Source organism: Panthera onca, chromosome E3 (genome assembly GCF_046562875.1).
Source record: "Panthera onca isolate mPanOnc1 chromosome E3, mPanOnc1 haplotype 2, whole genome shotgun sequence".
NCBI lineage: Eukaryota > Metazoa > Chordata > Mammalia > Carnivora > Felidae > Panthera > Panthera onca.
The window spans coordinates 41,315,432-41,335,757 of record NC_138354.1 but is presented as its reverse complement, the minus strand read 5'-3'; the positions used below and the strand labels follow the sequence as shown (position 1 = coordinate 41,335,757).

Here is a 20,326-nt window from a genome sequence, read left to right as displayed (position 1 = left end):
GCTCTGAGTCTGCATCTGGGGACACGGGTCCTGTCAGCCCAGACCCGGTCCTCTGCCTGGTGACCAGCGTCTCCAGCCACACGTGAGAATAGGGGCTGCGTGGGACCTGCTCCGGGGAGGGCCACTGCTGAACAGCTTGCGGGGAACCAAGCGGCTCCGCTGCGGGTCACGGTTGGTGGCCAGCCATCCCACCCCTGGCGCCACCTCCTGGCCGTTGGGCTCCCAGCCCACCCCCGCCTTTGGAGTCGGGATGGGGTGTGGAGAGGCTCTGCCCTGATGCTTCCCCATGGCCCCTCCCCCCCTTCCCGCGCAGGCCATGGAGAGGAGGAAATGTCAGGAAGAGGCCCCCAAGTCCATTATCCAGAATGTTCTGGCCCCACAGGCTTCTGACAATTTTGTCTGGGTCAGAGCTGGGGAGGATGTGCTGAAAGGCTGGCAACAGGCCCAAAGTGACCAGAGGCCTGGCTGTCCCTTGGTTCCTATCTTGGTGGGTCTGAGTAGGGCAGTGGCACAAACCTGTTTCTCACCTACCTGCGCCCACCGCGCCAGTCACCCTCCTGTGAGCCCACCTGGGGTGTCCTGGCCCGGAGAGCTAGGGTGCCACAGAGCACAACGTTGGGTATGAAGTCTGCTTCTGACAAAGCAGCAGGAGCCCTGAGGCTGCAGAAATGCACGCTCCTGGCTCACTCCCCTCATCCCTCCTCCCGTCCATCGGGATGGTTACTTTTAACAAGAAAAAGGGCATTTGGCGTGTGTGGCCCCAGTGTGCTGAGGGGACACCACTGCCACAGCCTCTCCTAAGGGACAGTGAACGGATCACACTGTGTTTACGGCGGCAACGGAGCCTGAAACATGCCTGCAGGTCAACTTGTGGGCTGCGGGAGACCAGACCTGGGCCGGCAGCCCCGCGTGCTGCCCCCCCGGGGACCAGAGGGAAGCCTTGGAGAACACTCAGGACGCTGAGCCGTGCGCATGGGATCCTGGGCTCAGGAGACGCTGAGCAGGCGGTCCGGTGATGCAACAGACACCAAAGGAAAGGGGTTTCTGGAACTCCCGTGCCGGGCTCTCAGCTCCCAGTCTTAGAGAGGACACCCGTGCTTGTAGGTGACTTGCTGTGGCCAGGACCCCAACTCTGGCTCAGGGGCTGGGGGAGGCAGCTCTCTGCGCCCGCATCCCCGGTGAAGGCCCCCAGTGTGACACGTTCCCGATTCTGCCCAAATTCCTAGAGACTGGAAGGAGCAGGACGCTGTGGGAGGCGGAAAAGACGGGTGTGGGGTGAACGACTGGTCTCTGTACTGACCAGGAGCCACTTGCCTGGCAAACCCCCATTCCCACGCTAGGAGGGGGTGCCCCCCTGCCAGGGTCTCTCCCTGAGGCTTGAGGTGGCAGAATGGGGGGGGGGGGTCCGGGACCGCGCAGTTCAGCTCTCCTGTTGCCTCTCACGTGCACCTCTCCAAGGAGACAGCGGACCGGTGGCATTGCAGAACCCTCCGGAACAGCTGTGTAAACTGAGCGTGGGAGGAGGTGAGCATGCTCACATCCTCAATCCTTCCCCGAAGGAATGAATGGAAACAAACAGAACCAGAGACGCCCCTCAGTGTGTCGGGTGCAGAAACGGGAGCGTGGCCCCCGTCAGGACAACGCGGAAACCTTCGGGTGGGCGTGCCCACAGCGTACCGCTCGCTGGGGTGACCGGCACACCCGCTCCTGCCCCGAGACTGCGCCCTGCGGCCCCCCCCCAGCCTGAGACCCCACGCTGCCTGGGAGGGGGCCGGACACGTCGCGGCTGGACCAGCTGGCCATCCGTCCTCCCTGCTCCAGGAAGCTGGGGCCCGGCCCCCGGGGGCATCAGACCGTGCCTCAGAGGAGAGCCGCCGTGCTAGTGTTCTGCTGCCTTGTCTGGCGCACGGCGTGGCACTAGAAGGGGGGACACTGGGGACCTGCCCGGACTACAAGCAGAAGGGCTGGTCTTGTAGAATGATGCCCGGAACTGCAGGTCGGGAAGGTCCGGCTCTGGCCTTCCCTGCCCTGCGTTCCTGCACCATTGCCGTATGCCGTTACACATGCAGGCAGCAGAGCCTAGAACAGGGTCGAGACCGGCCACGTGGCCTGAGACCCTCTGCTTGCAGTGGAGACGCTGGTGCCCCAGGCCAGGATTCGGACTTGCGGCCCAGCCGGGTTCGGCAGGCTGGCGCCCATCCTGACGCAGGCCTCCCGCCAAGCACTCTGTGAACGGACGAGGGCACTTCGAGGGCCCTGGTTCTGCGGGCAAGTGAGGATCTCTCAAATCCCACTCTCAAGGCGCTGAAGCCTCTCCATCCATTCTGTTAGCGCAAACCTCCCACCCTCATCCTGTCACGTAACGGGACAGCATGCTTTCCTCTTCCACTCGTCAAACCCTGGCTTCAGGGTTTTGGAGAGAAAGCAGTAAGTAGGTGCAAGCTGGTCTCGCGGGCCCAGGCGGGTTTACAGCCTGGAGAGGGTCCCCGTGGTCCACAGCCCGGAAAAGCAGCCGAGGCGGTGGCTAATTAAGGCCCCACGACGCTGAGCGGTTCTCTGGCACCATGGTAACCCTGACGCCAAGCGGGCTGTGCTGGCCAGGGTCCTCTGAGTCGCCTTGGAATGGGGAGGGGGAAGTTCTCCTGTGGGAGGGGACAGGGGAGCCCACTGGCAGGGCATCCTTGGACAGCGGAGGAGGGTCCAGCACGAGGTGGCGCCCACACTGGCGGACGCTCTCAGGGATGCTCCAGCCTCTGCCCGAGGCCGCCTCCTGCTGACTTGGGGCCCTGGGACCACGGGGCTCAAGTGTGCGTGGGGCAGGCGTGATGCACAGCGCCCCTGCCGGCCCGGGCGTGTCCCTCATCAGAGGGTGGGGGAGCAGGGGTCACGGGCCCGGCCATGCGCATTGTGACCGGGGTGTCACATGAATGCAACAAGTTCACGGACAAGGGGACTCTCCGCACTCAGCTTTTCTGTAAGTCCAAAACCGTTCTAAAAAAGTGTATTAATTAAAAAAGCAGAGCCACCGAAGCACTGGAGGGCCGGAGCAGAGCCTGGGCGGCCGTGGCAGCAAAACAGGGAGGAAATTCAGACTTTTCAGTCTGTGCAAAGAGCACGCGTTCACCTGCAAGAAGCCACGTGTGTAACTCAGAGAGAAATAACGGAACAACAAAAATAGTTCAAGAAGGCTGAAAGGAACAAAAGGAAACCCAAGACGTGGAAACAAGTCCAAAAACACCAGTTGAGATACGTGCACTTGTGACTTGGGAGCGTGTCTTGCCTCCACTCGGGAAGAGACCTCTCTGCTGTGACCAATGGCCCAGTTGCCAGGAAAACGTTTGCTGCTAAATCTGCCTTCGGGACAAATGCAAACCCGGCCTGTCCAGCAGCCCCCGAGGTGCCGCCTCTGCCCCGTGGCCGCCTGCCCTCGCGGAGCCGCGTGGGGGGCGGAAGCGCCGCGAGCGGGGCCCGGACGGGCCGCCACTGGCGACGGACGTCATTCCCTGCGGCCACGCCAGATGCACACGGATACCGGCAAGTTATTCCCAGGGACGTGTCGAAGTACACGTGTGGCAGAGCCGCGTTCACCCGAGGATGTGAGACTGGCTCAGCGTTCGCGGCGTTCGTGCCACTCCCCGTGTTACAACTTCCGGGAGGGGAGGCCCTCTCCCAGCTGCTGGACAAAAAACAGTTGGCTGAAATTCAGCATCCACTCGGGACCCGTAAAACCCAGAACAAAAGCGGCCGGAGCGCGTACTGCCTCAGGGGGTGACGAGCAGAGGGACAGGCGAGCAGAGGGACAGGCGATGAGCGCAGGGGCAGTCGGACGTGGCCGATACGTGCAAGTCAGCACTGTGTCTGCACCCCAGCAGCAGAGAGGAACACGGTTGAGAAAACTTCCGCCGACAGGATCAACTCGAGTGATGCGTCCGGCAGGAAGCCACCCCGGTGGGTATGAGACACTCTGCTGTGGACATCCCGCACCGCAGGTGCCGGAAGGCAGGGCCTTCGTGAAGGTGGCGGCTCTTGCCGTCGGATCCCACTCCCCCCGTCGGATCCTCACCCACCGGAACGGCCAACGGAAAGACGGACCGGAGCAGAGTTAGCGAGGAGGCAGGACGAGCGGGGCTCACGTGCCGGAGGGAGAGGAGAGGACGCGTCCCGCATGACGTCGCGCCCGCCTAGGACACGGACTCCCGTTTGTCTGTGACAGTGACCACCTGGAAACACCCGGGATGGTACAGCCGCAGGACGTCCGCACCGCGGGACACACTCAGTAACCGAGGGAGCACAGGCCAAAGCACACCGCCACCACGGCGGACCCCAGGGTCTGGAGCAGGACGGCCAGGCCCGGCGCCCCTCCGTCTGGATAGGTGTTCCCAGGAACGCTCTCACGCGGCGCACACACGGCACCGGTCGTTGTCCGCGAGGACGATAAATACGACGTAGGAATTGAAAGTCCCCACGGTGTTTTTCCTGGGGATCGACAGGTAGATGCCCACGTTTAGGGAAAGGAGAGGTCCCGGACGGTCAGCGCCCCAGGGGAGGGAGGTGGTGGAGCCCCTGCCCACCGCGGAGGGGCCCCGGAGCCGGGGGTTGAGAACAGCTGTCCGCGTGGAAGTAGACGACCACCAGCCCTTTCCTCGGAGACCCGACGTGCAGCTCGCACGTGAAAGGAACCCCACAGAAGGCACCACGGAGGGCTTCCCGGTCGCACGTCCTGGGCCACGTGCCTCGTGAGCCCAGCAGAGCCTGCGATCTCGGGGACAGTTACGGGGTGACGTCGGCCGTGGACTCACCTGGAACAGGATCTGTAAGGCCCCGTGGAGGATGCACAGCCGCCGTCCAAGGAAGATGAAGAAAGGCACCACGAGCTCCAGGAAGTGGTTGCTGAGCGTCTCAAAGCGGTGGGCCCACCAGGGGGACTGGTGCAGGAGGTAGGCCATGGGGTTGGGCACCGGCTGCGTCTGGGGAACAGAAGCAGGCCCGTCAGCCGAGCCTGGAGCTCTGCCCACAGGGGACCCCTGCCCACGCAGCACCCACCGGTGGGCCCAGAAGCACAAGGGGGTTTTTAGGGGAGGGAGAGGTCTGGGAGCATCCTGGCCGGCAAGGGCACAGGGGAGGCTGGTCCCGTGGCCCTTTCTCCAGCGGTCACTTGCTGGGGGGGGGGGGGGGGGCGGTACCGAGGATCAGCGACTGCTCAGGGTGTGCATCGCCATCCCCTGCCTGGTCTCCTGTAGCTTCTGACGCTGACCCATCGTGGTGCCCTGACGGTCCTGGTGACCTAGGAGCCCAGGTCTGTCCTGGCCAAAGGGACGGGGCACCGGGGGAGCCCATGTTTCGGGCCAGCGCTCGCACACGGGAGGTTTCTGCTCCGAGGCTGCCGGGGGTGGGGGGTTCCGGCCTGTGTGTGTTCCCGGGAATGGCCTCCGCACACGTGTGAGGGGGGCGGGTGTGCACATCCCACGAGGCCTGTGTGTTGACTCAGCCGCGGTGCTGGCCGCCCCAGGGCCCGGCTCACAGGCCCTGTGCCCCTGACCTCAGGGGCCCCGTCTTCCCTCAGACCCCTGGCAGGAGAGGAGGCCGGGAGCAGGCCACGCGGAAGGCTGCGTGCCCTCCTCACACACCCGCGCAAGCTCCACAGGTTCAAACACCAACCGGAGCCCTCGGATTCCAGGAAGGGTGCGGCCCACGATGAAGCAGGTGTGGGGGAGCCCGGCCCAGGCGAGGGGCCTTGTTGTTTCCCTTGCTGCCGCCAGGCATGCGCAGGCCGTGTGCCAACGCTCTCTCTCTCTCTCTCTCGAGGATTCGCGCTCACACTCCCTGCACGCACACCTCACACGAGGACGTCACCATCAGAGGGGGAGGCCGGGGCCAAAGGGACAGACGGACAAGAACGGTGGGGCCGGTGCAGTTCCAGCTTTGAAACTCTGAAGATGTTTCTGACACTAAAGGACTTACTCGTCACAGGTGGTTTAGGCCGGAGGAGGAAGTATTCGTCCGTAGCTGCTGCCGGGACCCCGTGCCCACCTGCTCCCCAGCCCCGAGGTGCCCTGGCGTGGCACCTGTGTGGCGTGGACACCAGTACCTGTCCCTCTGTCGTGAGTGGGCAGAGGTGGGGACTGCTGGTCCAAGGACACCGGTCACATGCTGCCCTGGACACGCAGGGTGGCGGGATCGGACGAGAGGCCGCGGGAGTGGGTCGCGAACACAGCGGCCCTCGGCCGCCCCGCCCCCTGGCTCAGGCTGGGGGCAGCTCCTGGCCGGACAACTGCCCGGGAAGGGCCACCGTCCCATCTGGGAACACTTTTCTTGCTTTCCATTGGACACACTTTCTGGCTCAGAGAAAAGTCGGTAGAATAGGAGAGACTCCCTGAACGGCACTCTTCCCCACCTCGTGTGCTTGGCCCCTCAGTACTTGAGCGCGAAGGGTGAGCTGTCTCGGTCACAACCAGGGATGGTTGACTCAGGTTCCTCCTGTTGCCCGGCAGGATGTGTTTAACAAAAGGCGACCCAGCCCCTAGACTCTCTAGACCCTTGTGTGAATCTTAGGCACAGACTAGCTCATCTGCAGGGTGTCCCTCACGGTAGATGTGGGGCTTGCACTTTGGGCAGGAGGCCGAGGAGGGGACGGGCCTGTCCCCGGGGCCTGAGGGGACCATGTGCCTTAGCATGGCCGTTTCCGCCTGGACCCGGTTAGGGGGTGTCGGCTGGGCCGTGCCCAGCACTTTGGGGCCGTGGAGTTCCCCACCCCGCCTGCATTCCAGCATCCTTTGCGGGTTCTTGCCAGAATCCGTGGCTCTCTTGGCCTGTGAGCCATGACTTCTGGGTCCGCCGCTCCTCCTCATTGGTCAGTTGGTGTTCCACTGCAAGGGAGACCTGTCCCTCCGGCCCAGCTGCCTGTGCTGTGCGGGCACGCGGGTCCTTCGCCGTCACTTAACTGCAGAGATGCTCCTTACCTTCTGGCCCTGAAGACGCTGCCGCCTCTGGTTCAGGTACGTTCCCTTCGATGGGAGCCCGGCCTGGGCACACGTGTCACGGGCTCTGGGCCCTTCGGTGGGCCCAGCGGGAAAACCGAGTGTGGCTCCGACCACACCCGTCTAGCTCACAGCTCTGCGTCTACGCGTGTTCCGAGCAGACGTCTGCAGCCCAGGGCAGCGCCCCGCGGGCCTCTCCCCGTCCGTCCCAGGGGCTCTCAGCACGTGACACGTGTTCCCACCTGTGAACAAGAAGGGCGCACCTGCCCGCACGGCCTCGGGGCCTCGTTTGCTCTCTCCAGGTCCCCCGGCCCTCAACCCCGGGTGCGGCTGACTCGGACCCTCCGTGGCCCGGACGCGCGGTGGCAGGCGTGTGGGTGGGGCTACCTGGGCCCCTGAGCGAGTACAGCACGTGTGCCCAGGATGCGCCTTCCTCTTCACGATCATCTGGGGTTTACGGCCCACGGGGCCCCGCGGACAGGCAGCCCCCGGCCCCTTGTCCTTCACAGTGGACCGTCCAGCACTGAGCAACAAGCACAAGGAAGTCTCTTCTGCTGGGCCCTTCCAGACAAGCCTCGCTCACGGCCTCCAGCTGGTGACGGGACACGGGGACGTGTTTCTACTTGGCCTTCAGAGAGGTCAGTCCTTCGGAAGTCACCGCACCAGGGGGTCACATCTGCTTCTCCGGAGGTGTGGGGCCCTCCTGCGATCTGCTGAGGCCCCGGCGACAGCTGTCTGCCTTCTGGGACCCCCTGCTCCTGGGGAGATGGGGGAGAGAGGCCAAGCTCCTCACGGAGTCACGCTGCAGGGAGAGGCGCTGAGCGTCTCATCTGTTCCTTCCCTCAACGTGCAGGTGGGAGTGAGCCCGAGGCGCGGGCGGTGGTCGCTAAAGTGTTTTCTGGCAGAAACAAACTGTCTGGGTCGGGGGTGAGGCTGGCCAGCCCCCCAAGGCCCCGCCTCCAGGCCCTGCAGCGGCCAGGCCACCCTCCGCTGCCCAAGGCAGGCTCATTGTGTTCTTGGCAGGGGGCGCCCAGGCTGGGGCTGCCCCCAGTTGGGGGTGCCGCGTTCTCTGCCAGTTTTCATTTCTTGAACTTCGTGTTTATCTCTGGTTGGGGCAGATTTCTGGGAACCGCATCTCTGGGACAAGGGGATGTTTCCTAGGGTTTTGTGAGTAATTGCGTGTTCTCAGCAGAGGTCAGGCAAGACACATCTTCTCGGGAGGGCTGAGCTCGGGGCCTCCCCAGCTGGCAGCCCACCGACGCCACCTCTGGGTCATGCCTGCGGCAGCGGGAGCCTAGACAGGACAGTGGTCAGGGACCGTGTTGGGGTTTTGAGAAGGTTGTGACCTGAATTTGTAATAAACTTGGACAGCTGCTGCAAATTCCCGTTCCTTCGAGTTTCTGTGACCTTACTTATCGTGAAGCAGAGACACATGCTCAGTAGAATCATCCGCCGCTTGGCGCGGCAGGGGGCAGCCGGTCGGCGGGGGGACGGGGCCCCACGTCTGCAGGTGTGAGCCCCAGAGTGGGCCCCGTGCCCTCCACCTGGCTTCTCTGCCACACAGAAATGAGAACAAGTACTGTGACGGGTGTCCGACACCTCCCACGACAAGTCCTTGAGAGGATGGCTCCGTTTCCCAAGGCCCCACACCGCCGGCCGAGGGCTCACGCTCCTCCCGTGGGTTTGCTCCCTGCCGGGGGCGGCTGTGTTTGGGCCTAGGGGCTGGGAGGGTCCCGAGGTCTCCCTTCTCCTGCAAGGTGGAGACAGAGTTTTATTTTTGTTTGCACCGATGCTGGAAAAGACCACTATGTCATAAAATCTGGTTGTAAACCCTGGAGGTGGCTGGAACGTCGCACCCCATAAAGCAGTGGCAGGAGGGCCTGCTGTGCTCACCACTGCAGCCGCAGCTCGTTAGAGAATCATGGCCGAGTGTCCGGAGCTCGGCCCAGCTTGCAGGCCGGGGGACGGCCAGCCGGGGGACCCGTGCGTCATCTTACAGCTGGGTCCCTTAAAAAGATAAATTTTTTTTAACGTATATTTATTTTTGAGAGAATGAGAGTGCACGTGGCAGAGGGGCCGAGAGAGAGGGAGACGCAGAATCCGAAGCAGCTCAGGGCTCCGAGCTGTCAGCACAGAGCCTGATGCGGGGCTCGAACCCACGAACTGTGAGGTCCTGACCTGAGCCGGAGTCGGACGTCCAACCGACTGAGCCACCCAGGTGCCCCCCAAAAAGACACTTTTAAAAAGGAAAAACGTGAGGACAACACGAAGGGTGATGAAAACAGTTTCAGGATTTGGGGAAAGCGACGTTCCTTCCTGTCGGTTCCAACGCCCTCCTCTCCAGGCCCTCAGTGAGAAGCGTGAGGATAGAAATGGCTTTTTCGGCCCTTTTCCCACTTTAGGGACTACGAATTATGTGCGTGAGGTTTTAATGAGAAGAGGAACGTGCGTAATCCTTGTCTCAAGAACAAGTTTTGGAAAACCCTCGAGCTGCACGTACTCTGGTTCAACAGAAAACCCCCGTCGCGCCATCACTGCCAACCCGGGACGCGCGTGGCTCGCGGAGCCTGGGAGGTGAGGTGTCCGCCCCGCGGTCTCAAGTTTGCATCTGTTTTCGGGGTGGAGGTGTGTCCCCTGGGGACACGGAGGCGTCTCCCTGTGGGCGGCTCCCTGGTGGCAGGGAATGGACGTCGCTCGCGCCTGTCAGGAGAGGGTCTCAGGGTGACACCAGGAGATGTACCGTGTTCTCTCACACAGCTGGCGGCTGGCCTGCTGCGGGCCCCGACGTCAGGGCTGAAGGCTCCGTCCCTGGTGACGCCAAGGCGGACACGGGTGCCACGTGTGTGCTCACCTTGGGAGCTCAGACCCCCTGAGGCTGCCTCTGCTTCCCGCCCCGATGACGGGCGGCGGAGAAGGAAACAACGCGAGCTGTGCACACGGGTCCGGGACCGTCCTGGCGCCGGGTAGAAGAGCACGAGACACCGGGGGTGGCTGTGGCGGCTCCGCAAGAACTGGGGGCTCTCATCCCGCCCGAGCCCGGGTCCCAGCAAGAGGGCACTGGAGCCACGTCCCTCATGGACCGAAACAAGTCTGTCGAAAACGTCTTTCACCGACAAGGGGGAGAGAGGCCTTCGGATCAAGAGCCCAGCGGCAGCAAACCCGCACCACGGGGTGTGAGGGGCGGCCGCCCGGTGGAGGGAAAGCAGGTGGTGATTGGAGGGGAGCCCTGGAGATGCTGAGGGCTCGGACGGCCCCACAAGGCTGTCTTTCCGATATAATGTGCGATCTCTAAAGGCCAATTTGACTGGACAACAACAGTAACGACGTGGCCTGTGGCTCCTGTAACAGGACGCGTGCGACAGCAGCAGCGGGAGGCTCGGGGAGAGAGCGAGCGCGTCACCGTCCCGGTCCTAGCTGTGACGTACGACAGACTCTCACGGCAAGCCCTCAAATTACCACGAAAACGGAAACAAAACGATTGTGGCTAATGAGCTGAGAAAAGAGCTGGAAAGGGGTTGTAAGAAACATCCGAGAAATCCAGAAGAAGCGGAAAAAGACACAAGAAGATGTAAAGGACAGCTGGGCGGGACAGCAAACCGGCAGCAGCCACGAGACCGCCGTGCTCGGGGACGGTGACGAACACACAGCCGGAAGGCAGTCTGACCAGGTGACGCAACGGGGCCCGACGCCACACACGTCTCACGCGAGGACGCACGTGGGCTGACAATCACAGCGTGGAAGATGCAGGCCACGCGAACGCCGCCGGCCAGGGGAGCATCGGACCGGCCTACGAGGGAGGGTCATTTCTTCCGGCCCACGTGTCCGCGAGTCCACGATTGGGGTTTCACGGTTCAGCTCCTCTCTCAATACTTGATGGGACAAGTAGACAGACAAAACATGGCGACACGGGGACGAAACCCCTACCATCCAGCCGGACTTCACGAGCACTCAGCGAATACGGGACAGACACTCCTGCTTTAGGCTCATACGCAACATTCACGAAGACCGTATTCTGGGCCACAAAACAAGTCTGAATACATCTGAAAAGATTCAAATCACATATATATGATCTCTGACAATAACGAATGGAACTAGAAATCAATAACAAGGACACTTGCAGAGTTCTCACCTACGCGGGAACTCGGTTACACTAACTGGCCTCACAGAGTTGACACTCTAGTATGCGTGTCACTGATCTGATGAAAACCTTGGGGTTGTTACCAGCTTCAACTTGGGAAGACAGGGTCAAGCCTCGAGGTGCACACGGGTCAGAAGCAGCCCCGAGGGCACGCGGCATGGGTCTGTACGAAGAAGGCAGTGACAGGGACCTGGGTTCAGGTCTGTGCCAGTAGCAATGACCTTCGCTGACCCTAAGGCTGCACCCTTGCCTCTCACGGACTTGGTCTGGCAGAGCTCGCCCTTTGGGTAACCCCAGGGCCTGGGCCACCACAAGCACCCGGCCAGGTGGTGTTCCCCTCCTGTCCCCAGTACGCACAAAATACACTTCCTTCCTATGAAATCAGGAAAGCTGCCGGGGGACCAAGCCTTGACTCCCAACCCACAGGAGCTAAGTCAGCCTCCACTCCCATCATGTTAACATTTGTAGCTTTCACAGTAATGTCAGTCTTGAGTCCGGTTCCTTCCAGATTTACGGACCCCTGTATTTGAGGGCGTTTGGTGACCCCCATCAAATTATGGTATGAACAGCTGGTAACCCAGGTCCCCAGGTGGCAGTTAAAGACAGGACCGACTGGCCGGAGACCCAAACAGAAGTCTCCTATGCTGGGGCCGGTGTGCGATGTAGGAGGAAGGTCCTGCTGTGCTTGGTGGGGGCGTTGGTAGAGCGGCCCCAGCTGTGCCCTCGGCTGTACCCAAGGCCAACGGGCACAGCCAGAAAGGGTGTGTGGGCCGTGAAAGACGCCGGTCACCGCTCGGCGGGCCGGCGTTCACACACGCAGATGACCGAAGCTCGCCCAGGGAGGGAGGACACGATGCCCAGGGTTTAGTGAGCAGCCCCCCATGACACCGCCCAGCCCCGGGAGGACGCCTGGCTGCCTGGGAGGGGCCGGAGGCTCCCACCGGCACTGCTGTCCGTCCCTGGGGCCCAGCCTGCCTCGGTCACCCCAGAGAGCATCCTGGCATGGCCGAGATCACTGGCACCTGGGAAGGAGCGCCTGGCCTGGACCCGGGAGGCAGAGTGCCAAGAATGACCGTAAATAAACATTAAAAAAAATTAAAAAAAAAAAAAAAAGTCTCCTGGGTGGCTCAGTCGGTTAAGTGTCCGACTTTGGCTTGTCATGATCTCACGGTCTGTGAGTTTGAGCCCCGCGTCGGGCTCTGTGCTGACAGCTAGGAGCCTGGAGCCTGCTGGGGATTTTGTGTCTCCCTCTCTCTCTGCCCCTCCCCCACTCACACTCTGTCTCTCTCCTTCGCTCAAAAATAAACAAACAAACAAACAAAAGCTGGTTTAGGCTCAGGGAGCAGCGGGAAGGCAGTCCCCGCTGGGCTGGGCTGGTGCCCGCGGCCCCGGGAGCGAACACTGACGAGGCAGTGCTCGTGTGGACGGCCTCACGCGCACTCGGAGGGGTAGAGGCCGGGGGGCCCCCGCGTGGCACGGACCCGCCTCCTGAAGGGTCTGCTCAGGCATCGAGGCTCTGAGGCGGACCCCGCAGGTGCCCTCAAGCCAGCCGTTCCGCCCAGGCGTGGAAGTCGCGCCTAGGAGCACAGTGGACGTGACAGGCCCCTCGGACGCGCCAGGGACCGCAGGACCTCACAGTCGCGGAAGCCGACCGTGACTTGTGTCCCAGACGGAAGGTCACCTCTGCGTGAAGGACTTCAGAACGAAACCGGTGCCGGCGTCCACCCACTGCCTCCCGCGGCCTGAGGTGGGGCACAGACCCGACCCCAGAAGCGCTGCAGGTGGATCCCGGCGGGTGGCCAGCGAGGCGGGAGCCCGTGTGGCTGCTCAGAGACCACACCGCACGCCCGTGTCCGCAGCCGCGGGCAGGGGCCCGCTCAGGCGTGCGCACGTCCAGGGTACGTCCGGGAACTAAAGCATCGTAAAGGTCACAAGTCCGGATCCCGACTCGTCTGTTCTGGGCAGAGAGGTCACGGGGGAATGCAAGTCGGCCGCTACCTGAAGTCGTGCTGCCCCGCGTGGGGTGCCACCGTACCTCGCGGCCACCCTGACAGGGAACGGAGGTGTCGGCAGATAGACAGCATTTTCCTTTCCTCCCTCGCTGAGCACCTGGCGGGGAGGCCATCCCGGGGCCTTTCTCGTGGACGGTTTCACCGTGTAAGAGCCCGTGAGCGTGGGGGCCAGGGCTCCCGGCACCTTCTGAGGGACGGCTGGCTTTGCTGTGGCTGCTCAGGGCCACCGTGAGACCCGCAGGGACCGTGGCTCATCCTGGGAGCGTCCACGGAGGTCACCCGCTCTTTCCCCTACTGAGGCTGATGACACACACGCAGGGGCCCTGCCTGGGCCCTCCTGTGCTCTGAGTCCGCCAGGAGCTGCGCCCAGGTCACGGGAGAACGTAGACGGGACACCGCGGGCCGAGGCTGCGGTGTCGGGTGCGGGCCTCTCCTGTCAGCGCTTGGGGCTGGCAGGAGGTCTGCCGAGCCCGCCCCCCCCCGCTGGCCTCCGGCTCACTGCCCGGTCTGGGGAGGCAGGGGCTCAGCCCCCACGCTGACGGCACTCCAGGTTCTTGTCTTAGCCGGAAGCCCCTCCCTCCCTCTCACCTGCGTGCCTGCCCCCCCACCCCTGCCAGTTCCCTGGCTGTCCCCTGAGGGTCCCTCCTGTGAGCCTCCCACCAGCAGTGCCGTGACAGTGAACGAGCTGCCCTCTCTCATCCCACTGCCACCTGCCACTGACTGGGGAGTCCAGGTCACCGAGGACAGGCCGTGAGGCCCCCATCCTTGCTCAAGGCACACAGACAACCTGACGGGGCTCTGCGGGCGGCAAATAGCACGAGGGGTCCCAGCCCCCACTCCTGACCTGCGTCGGGTGCCCTCACTCCACCTATCTTCTAGAGCATGGGGGAACATGATCCACTAGGCAAAAGCTTCTCCTAGATAGTCGGGGTGCTTCTGTCCCTGCAAGGGACCTGACCTGGGGGCACAGGCTCCTGGTCTGCGACAGTGGCACTGCAACCAGGGCCCCAGGGCAGCCGCTCCCTTACACCCTGGATTCCACTATGATCGCTGAGCCAAGACTTTGCCTGTCCTAGAAGACGGACTCCCAGAGGCCTTGGCCTCACACCGACATCATGGCTGGCTGGCCCCCTCCTCAAGACGTGGGTCACACGCCACCAGTCTGCCCGGATCCCTTGCAGGGTTGGAGAGATGCAGGAACTCTGCCTCCCTGTACCTGCCTCCAGCCCTTCTGAGGATGCAGGAGGCTGGGACACCTCGCCCACCCCGTGTGCAGGCTCATCCGGCCCCTCCCTGCTGGCCGAGGCTCCTGATGACATAGAGACTGGAGTCCCGGGTCCCGCCTCCACTCTGGTCAACACCTGCAGGCACGCGACACCAGGTGGTGCCGCGGGGACTCTGGCACGTGCCACCTGTTCCTCCTGCTCTGACTCCCTTCCTCTGCACACAGCGGGCAGTCGAGGGGACGCGGCCGGACTGGCTGGGTGGCCCCAGGGGTCCTGGCTCAGCCCAGGGGGCCCCACGCCACCTCCCTCCTCAGAGCCAGGAACATTTACTGTCTGGAACTTTGTGGCAAGGTGGCTGCAGGACCCAGGGATGGACCCGTGGGCAGGAGGGGAGGGGAGTCTGTGGCGCATGTGCCCCGAGGACGGTCTCCTACCCCCATGAAATGCGGCACACGTGGGGACGTCCCTGCCCCGGGCTGGTTGACAGAGGACGTGAAGCCAAACGTGCCTGGGACTCAGAGTCAGCATCCACTCAACACGTCAGGACTGAAAACCCCCAAGGTGCGGAGGGCTGCAAGCAAACGCCTCGTAAGAGGGGCAGAGCACGTTGCCTTTCCCGTACTGGAGCCGCAAGCCGGGAGCGGGAAACGCGGAAGGAAACGTCCCGACAGGCGCGCGCCAGGAGTGTCACCAAGAGGGACGTGGCACCCGGGAGGGCTTGTCTGTGCACACACACCGAATTCATTCACGGGGCAATGCGGTCCCCGCCCCCCACAAACGTGAGCAGTCAGAAGGGACACGAACGTCCAGAAGGGCTTGGACCCAGGCGGGGTTCCAGGGAGGGGTGGGGAACGGGGTGTGGGAGCCTTGGAAACGTGGGCACAGCGGGACTGGGGCCTGCCCCCACGTCCGTCTGCCACGGCTGGGGGGCAGGGCGCACAGTGGAGCACCTCCCAGCCTAGGGGTGCGCGGGGCCAGCCCACCTGCCTGGAGAGGGTGCCCGGGCAGGACCGTGGACAGCGGTGGAGGGACCGGTGCCCAAGGGACCGCTGGGCCCGCAGCCACGGGCACCGGGAGCCCCGTCCTCCAGGACGGGGCCCTCCCCACGTGCTGGGGCACTGCAAGCCACCTCGTGACCTACCCATCACCCCCCACCCCTCCCGAGAAAAAAAGCAGGAGGGGGCAGCCCTGTGAGCCGAGCCGAGGCCTCCAGGAGGCCGCACCTGTGGCGCGGCGGGCGGGTCCCCCGCGTGGGGCTCACCTCATAGTGGAAGTCCATGCAAGTGAGGTCCCGCCAGCACCGGTCTCCCCGGATCTTGATGAGGCCCTGCCAAGACAAGACAGAAGGACGTGAGCCGCTCCCGAGGACACGCAAACCCGCCACGGTGGGGCCGCCCAAAGGAAGCTTTGAGGGACAGAACTTCTCTCGCACCTGAAACACGGACCAGAGAAGACATGAACGAAGCTGTACGAAAGGCCCGCTTGGGGCTTTTCTGTGAGTAAGTCCCGTGTTACGTGTAGAAAACACCAGCTTCCTCCTACAAAGGCAGTTCCTTCTGTGCTTCCTGCAAGACTCAGCTCTCCTTTTCTTTTTTTAGATTTTTTATTTTTTAAGCAATCTCTACACCCAACATGGGCCTTGAACTCCAACCCAGGGATCAAAAGTCCCAGGCTCCTCCAACTGAGCTGGCCAGGCACCCTGAAAACAGGTTGCCTGAGCATGACTGCAGGAATGCGGTTGGGAGGCTTTAAAAACGGACGGGTTAGAAAAGCCACAGGCCCTGGATCCGCATACGCTTCTATGGACGCAGAGGAAGCTGGGCAGGAGGGGACATCTCCACCGCCCCCACGAACAGCAGGTCTGAAGCGTGCCCAGGGAGCGGCTCAGCCGCCGGGCACGCAGGGGAGAGGCCGTGCGGGGAGGGCCCTGAGCGGCCTGTGGCCCCGAGGACACTGGCGTCCACGCCGCCCGTCTGCAGCCTCGGGGACCACAGCAGCTCGTCTGTCGGTCAGATGCCTCCAGCCCGGCTTTCTCTTGGGAACTCGCAGCTCCCTGCGGACCCTTCCTAGGAGGGGGCTGTCCGCTGCCGGCACTGGAGACCCCGCTTGGGTCCCAGAGATTCTGCTGCGACGTCTCTTACATAACAGCTCGGTTAGGAGGTGAGAAGCCGCACCGACAGAAAGCGGGCGTGGGCTGCGGCTCCGCTTTCCCTCGTGACCGTGGTTTGTACAGCTGCAACAGTTCTGGGCCGAGTCCTACCAGCTTCACCCTCCCGCCTACCTCCCTTCCACCTGCCCGCCCGCCTCCCCACCCGCGTAGTCAGCACATAGAACTCAACAGGTCGAGCCTGGCGCAGAAGAGGCCTTGTCTGGCTGCGGCGGGGCAGGCACGTGGAGGGTGCCGAGAAGAGCACCCGGGCCCTGGAGCAGGAAGGTGGGCGGCCCTGGAGAGGCCGGGACAAGCCGCAGGAGCGAGGGGCACAAATGCCAGGCAGCGGTGTGAGGGAGCCCGGGCTGGCAGGTCTGGAGCTGAGCAGACCGGGAAAGGCTGTGTTCGGGAACTCCCAGGGTCCCCTTGGCCTTGGGGTCAGGTTCGGGTGGGGACGGAGTAGGCCAGAGAGGGACACGAGATCGGTGACGAGGGGCCTCCGCGGCTGTCCAGGCAGAAGGACCATCCAGGTTGGGATGTGTCTGGAACATGGAGCCCGCAGGATGGGTGCGGCATGGGGAGCAGCCGAGAGTTCGGGCTGGTGGGCGGCAAGGACGTGGTGACACCCAAAGGGGCAGGGATGAGAGGCGACACGGGAGTCCCAGTGACACGGTGTGGCCCTTCAGGCTTCCTGACACACCGAGTTAGCATTGCTCCTGCCGTGCACGTGGGCTTGGTTTACAGATGGTGGGCTTGCACATCTATCCCCAAGGGCTGCTAGCGCTCTGCTGTCCTGAGCCCCGACCCACTGCCGTCTCTGATGGGGTGCTGGGCTGGGGGGGGGGGGGGGGGTCGCGCACACACCCGGCCTTCGGCCACCCTGGCAACCCGGCCTCTCGGTGGCACCTTCCACCCATGTGGAGACGAGCTCTGGGCGCCCGGGTGTGCTGTTTGAAGACCGGAGTCCCCATCTTTCTGGAAACTAGGTTTGCTTAGGTCACACAAGTGCCAGAGACACACCCCCTGGGCAGAGCTCTGTGGCACATTTGTGTCCACAGGAAAACCGAGTTCTGAGAAGTCCCGCGTGCCTGCTAGCCAGACCCGAGCGAGCCTGTCCCGGTGACGCGGACGGCCACGAGCTCCCGGTGATCGCGTGCCTGCTCGCGGGGCAGGAAAGCAGCCGCCGTCACGCGACAGCCCCGTGAGCGCAGCTCTGCTCCCCGCACCCCTTGGAATCCAAGAGCGGGTCTCTTTGGAGATTCAAACCAGGCAAAGAAGAAAAAAACAAAATAATTAAAATGTCATTCAAATTCTAAGTTGATATGAGACACTTAAAAATCTGAAACATTCTTCCGGGAGCAGAGAATAATTATATTCCTCCTCATCCGCTGACTTCTCCCTATAGTGCAGATGTCAGATTTTCCACGGATTTTTTCCTTCCTGAGTGAGCGTCAAAGGAACAAAGACTTCTGTCAGCCTTTTTCAGCCCCAAATTAATTCTGGAAAAAAAAAAAAAGGCTCAGACAAGCCAGTGCCAGGCCAGATCCAAAGAGAGCCGAGTGACCCACAGCCGTCCACCCCTGCTCTCCAGGGAAGGGAGAATGCAAGACACAAGAACGTTCCGGGCTCGCTCTCTGGAGTCAGGAGGAGGCAGGGGCACGAAGGGAGGCACCCGGGATGCAGATGGGCCTCTCCGGACGGTCACGGGCCTGAGAACGTGCTTCTGAGCCCCCCGTCTGGAGAGGCCAGGTGCAAGGCCTTCCCACAGGAAGGACATGGGCTTCTCCATGCTGCGGCCTTCACTCCTACCCGAGGGCCAGAAGGGGCTCCCGGGCCTGAGCTGCACCCGGGCAGTGGGCCGCCTCCTCCAGGGGGCGCCCACACCCGGGGAGCGGTCTGCGGCAGCCTCATTCTGCGCGCACACGGCACCCCACCGTCTCACCGACGGGCCACCGCCTCCACCTGCACACGCAGGGGCCACGCCGGCTCCTCCCCTCGGGAGAGGCCTCGGTGACCCTGGGGCCACCCATACTAACGAGGTCGCGGGTTCGGAAGGAGGCACTGCTCCTCCCGAGAGCAGCCTGGTGGTCTGGAATGCCACTCGGGCTTCCCGCCACCCCTCTCCTCTGGGGGCGGAGCTGGGCCCGAGGACCCCGTGTGCCCCTCAGCAGGCGAGGTGGGGGGACCTCCGTGTCTCAGGTGCGTTTGGGGTTCACAGTCACGTGCCCCCTACGTGGTGCTGGGGGCTCGGGCACACGGCGGGGCCTCTCGGGACTGCCCCGTCTCCACGCCCGCAGGGCCCCGCCAGCACCCTCCAAGCCCAAGGGACAGTTACACAGAGACCCCCTGCTGAATCCAGTGAGCTGGCGCTGGCCTGAAACCCGGGGGTGGGGGACTAACGCTGCTTTCCCTCCGCCCTGCCCCCTGGGCCCGAGAGGTCTTGGAGAACGGCCGGGCCTCCGTGCGGGGTCCTCCTGCGGCAGGCTGTGTGATGGGCTGCACAGAACGCAAGGGAACACCGTGGGCCCCGTGAGCGGTAGGACTCGGTGCCCGTCGGGCCCTGGGTTGTTCGGAGGCGAGCGTCTGGAGATGGAGGCAGAGAGGGGCCGAGGGGCCAAGCACAGGGCCACGAGCTGGGGCCGAAGCTGGGACCAGAGGTCAGAATACCGCAGAAAGCACTTTCCAGAAACCCCCACGCCGCCTCTTGCGCCGGAGTCTGAGGTCTGGCCCCCTAGGCGCTCTTGGGAAGGACAGTGCAGCCCCACGGGAAAACCCCTTCCTCTGCCCGTGTTATTTCGCTGGAGCAGGTGGGAGTGACTGCTCTCCTTTCCGAGCGGGGATCCCAGGACACGGTGTCGAGGAACTGGCGACATCGGCTTGGGCTTGGCCGTCATGGGGCGGCGCGCTGCACCCCATTTAATTACATTTGACGCAGTCTTACTGGAGGCCTCTGACTCCAAGGCGGGCCAGACTTCAAAGTCTCTCTCCTCCCCCAGCTCAGAAGCTCCCTGCTCCGACCTCCCCCCCACCCCCCACTCGGAGGTCTGGATGATTCCGGTTTGCTCCCTCAGGGCAGCCACTGGGCCTGGTTGGGGAGGGGGAGGGCGGGAGAGAAGCAATCCAAATGCAAACGGAGGAGCTACCCAGTTGTGGCCTCCTCGCAGCCGAGAACGAGAACGTTCCCTCCCACAGAAGTGACGGAGCCCCCGGAGGAGGAAGAGGCCGAGGTGCGGTTGGGACACGGAGGCGGCGGGCCGCTCGGCTCCGGAGGAGATCCAGACACGTGCGCTCCGCGCGCTCACGGGAAGCTGCTGTCCCCCTGCCAGCGAGTGTCACAGCCGCGCGCGGGTCTGGACGTGGAGAGCGGCCCCTGCTTGCTCCCGACCCCGCGCCCCACACGTGGCTTCCGTGGACGAGTCTGGTGGCCGCCCTCGCTCTCTGCGGCGGGGGTCCCCTAGGGCCGGGGGTGGCTGCGCGGTTACGCTGGACTCGCTCGTCGTCCCCGGGTGTGCGGAGTGAATCGGGGCCGCGTCTCGCCGCAGGGGCCGTGTGTAAAGCTCCACGATACCCTCAAGTCAGAGGGTGGAAGCTACGACTTACATGGAACGAAACCCATCCGAAGTCTCAAGTTCAGCGTGTTCTGACGATTGAGGTACCCCCACCTCAAATAGGAAGCGGATGTCCATCCCGGAGAACGTTCTCCGTGACCCGTTTCCAAGCTGGTCTGGGCCCCGCCCGCCCGGACGGAACGGCGGCCAGCGCCGGCTCGGCCTCCCCGGGATCTCACCCCCGCGGACTCACCAGGCTGTGCTCCGCGCGTTGTG

The 20,326-nt window shown here is 63.5% G+C and overlaps 1 protein-coding gene across 2 annotated transcripts in view; it reads right to left on the bottom strand.

The window, feature by feature from the left end:
* LMF1 (lipase maturation factor 1) overlaps positions 1 to 20,326 on the bottom strand; it is an 88,033-nt gene that overhangs the window by 8,219 nt on the left and 59,488 nt on the right. For both annotated transcript variants that reach the window (XM_078440347.2, XM_078440346.2), the window contains 2 exons: positions 15,615 to 15,680; positions 4,800 to 4,967 (listed from right to left, as the gene is read on the bottom strand). In XM_078440347.2, coding sequence (XP_078296473.2) covers positions 4,800 to 4,967; positions 15,615 to 15,680 — 234 coding nt within the window. The remainder of the gene's footprint in view (positions 1 to 4,799; positions 4,968 to 15,614; positions 15,681 to 20,326) is intronic.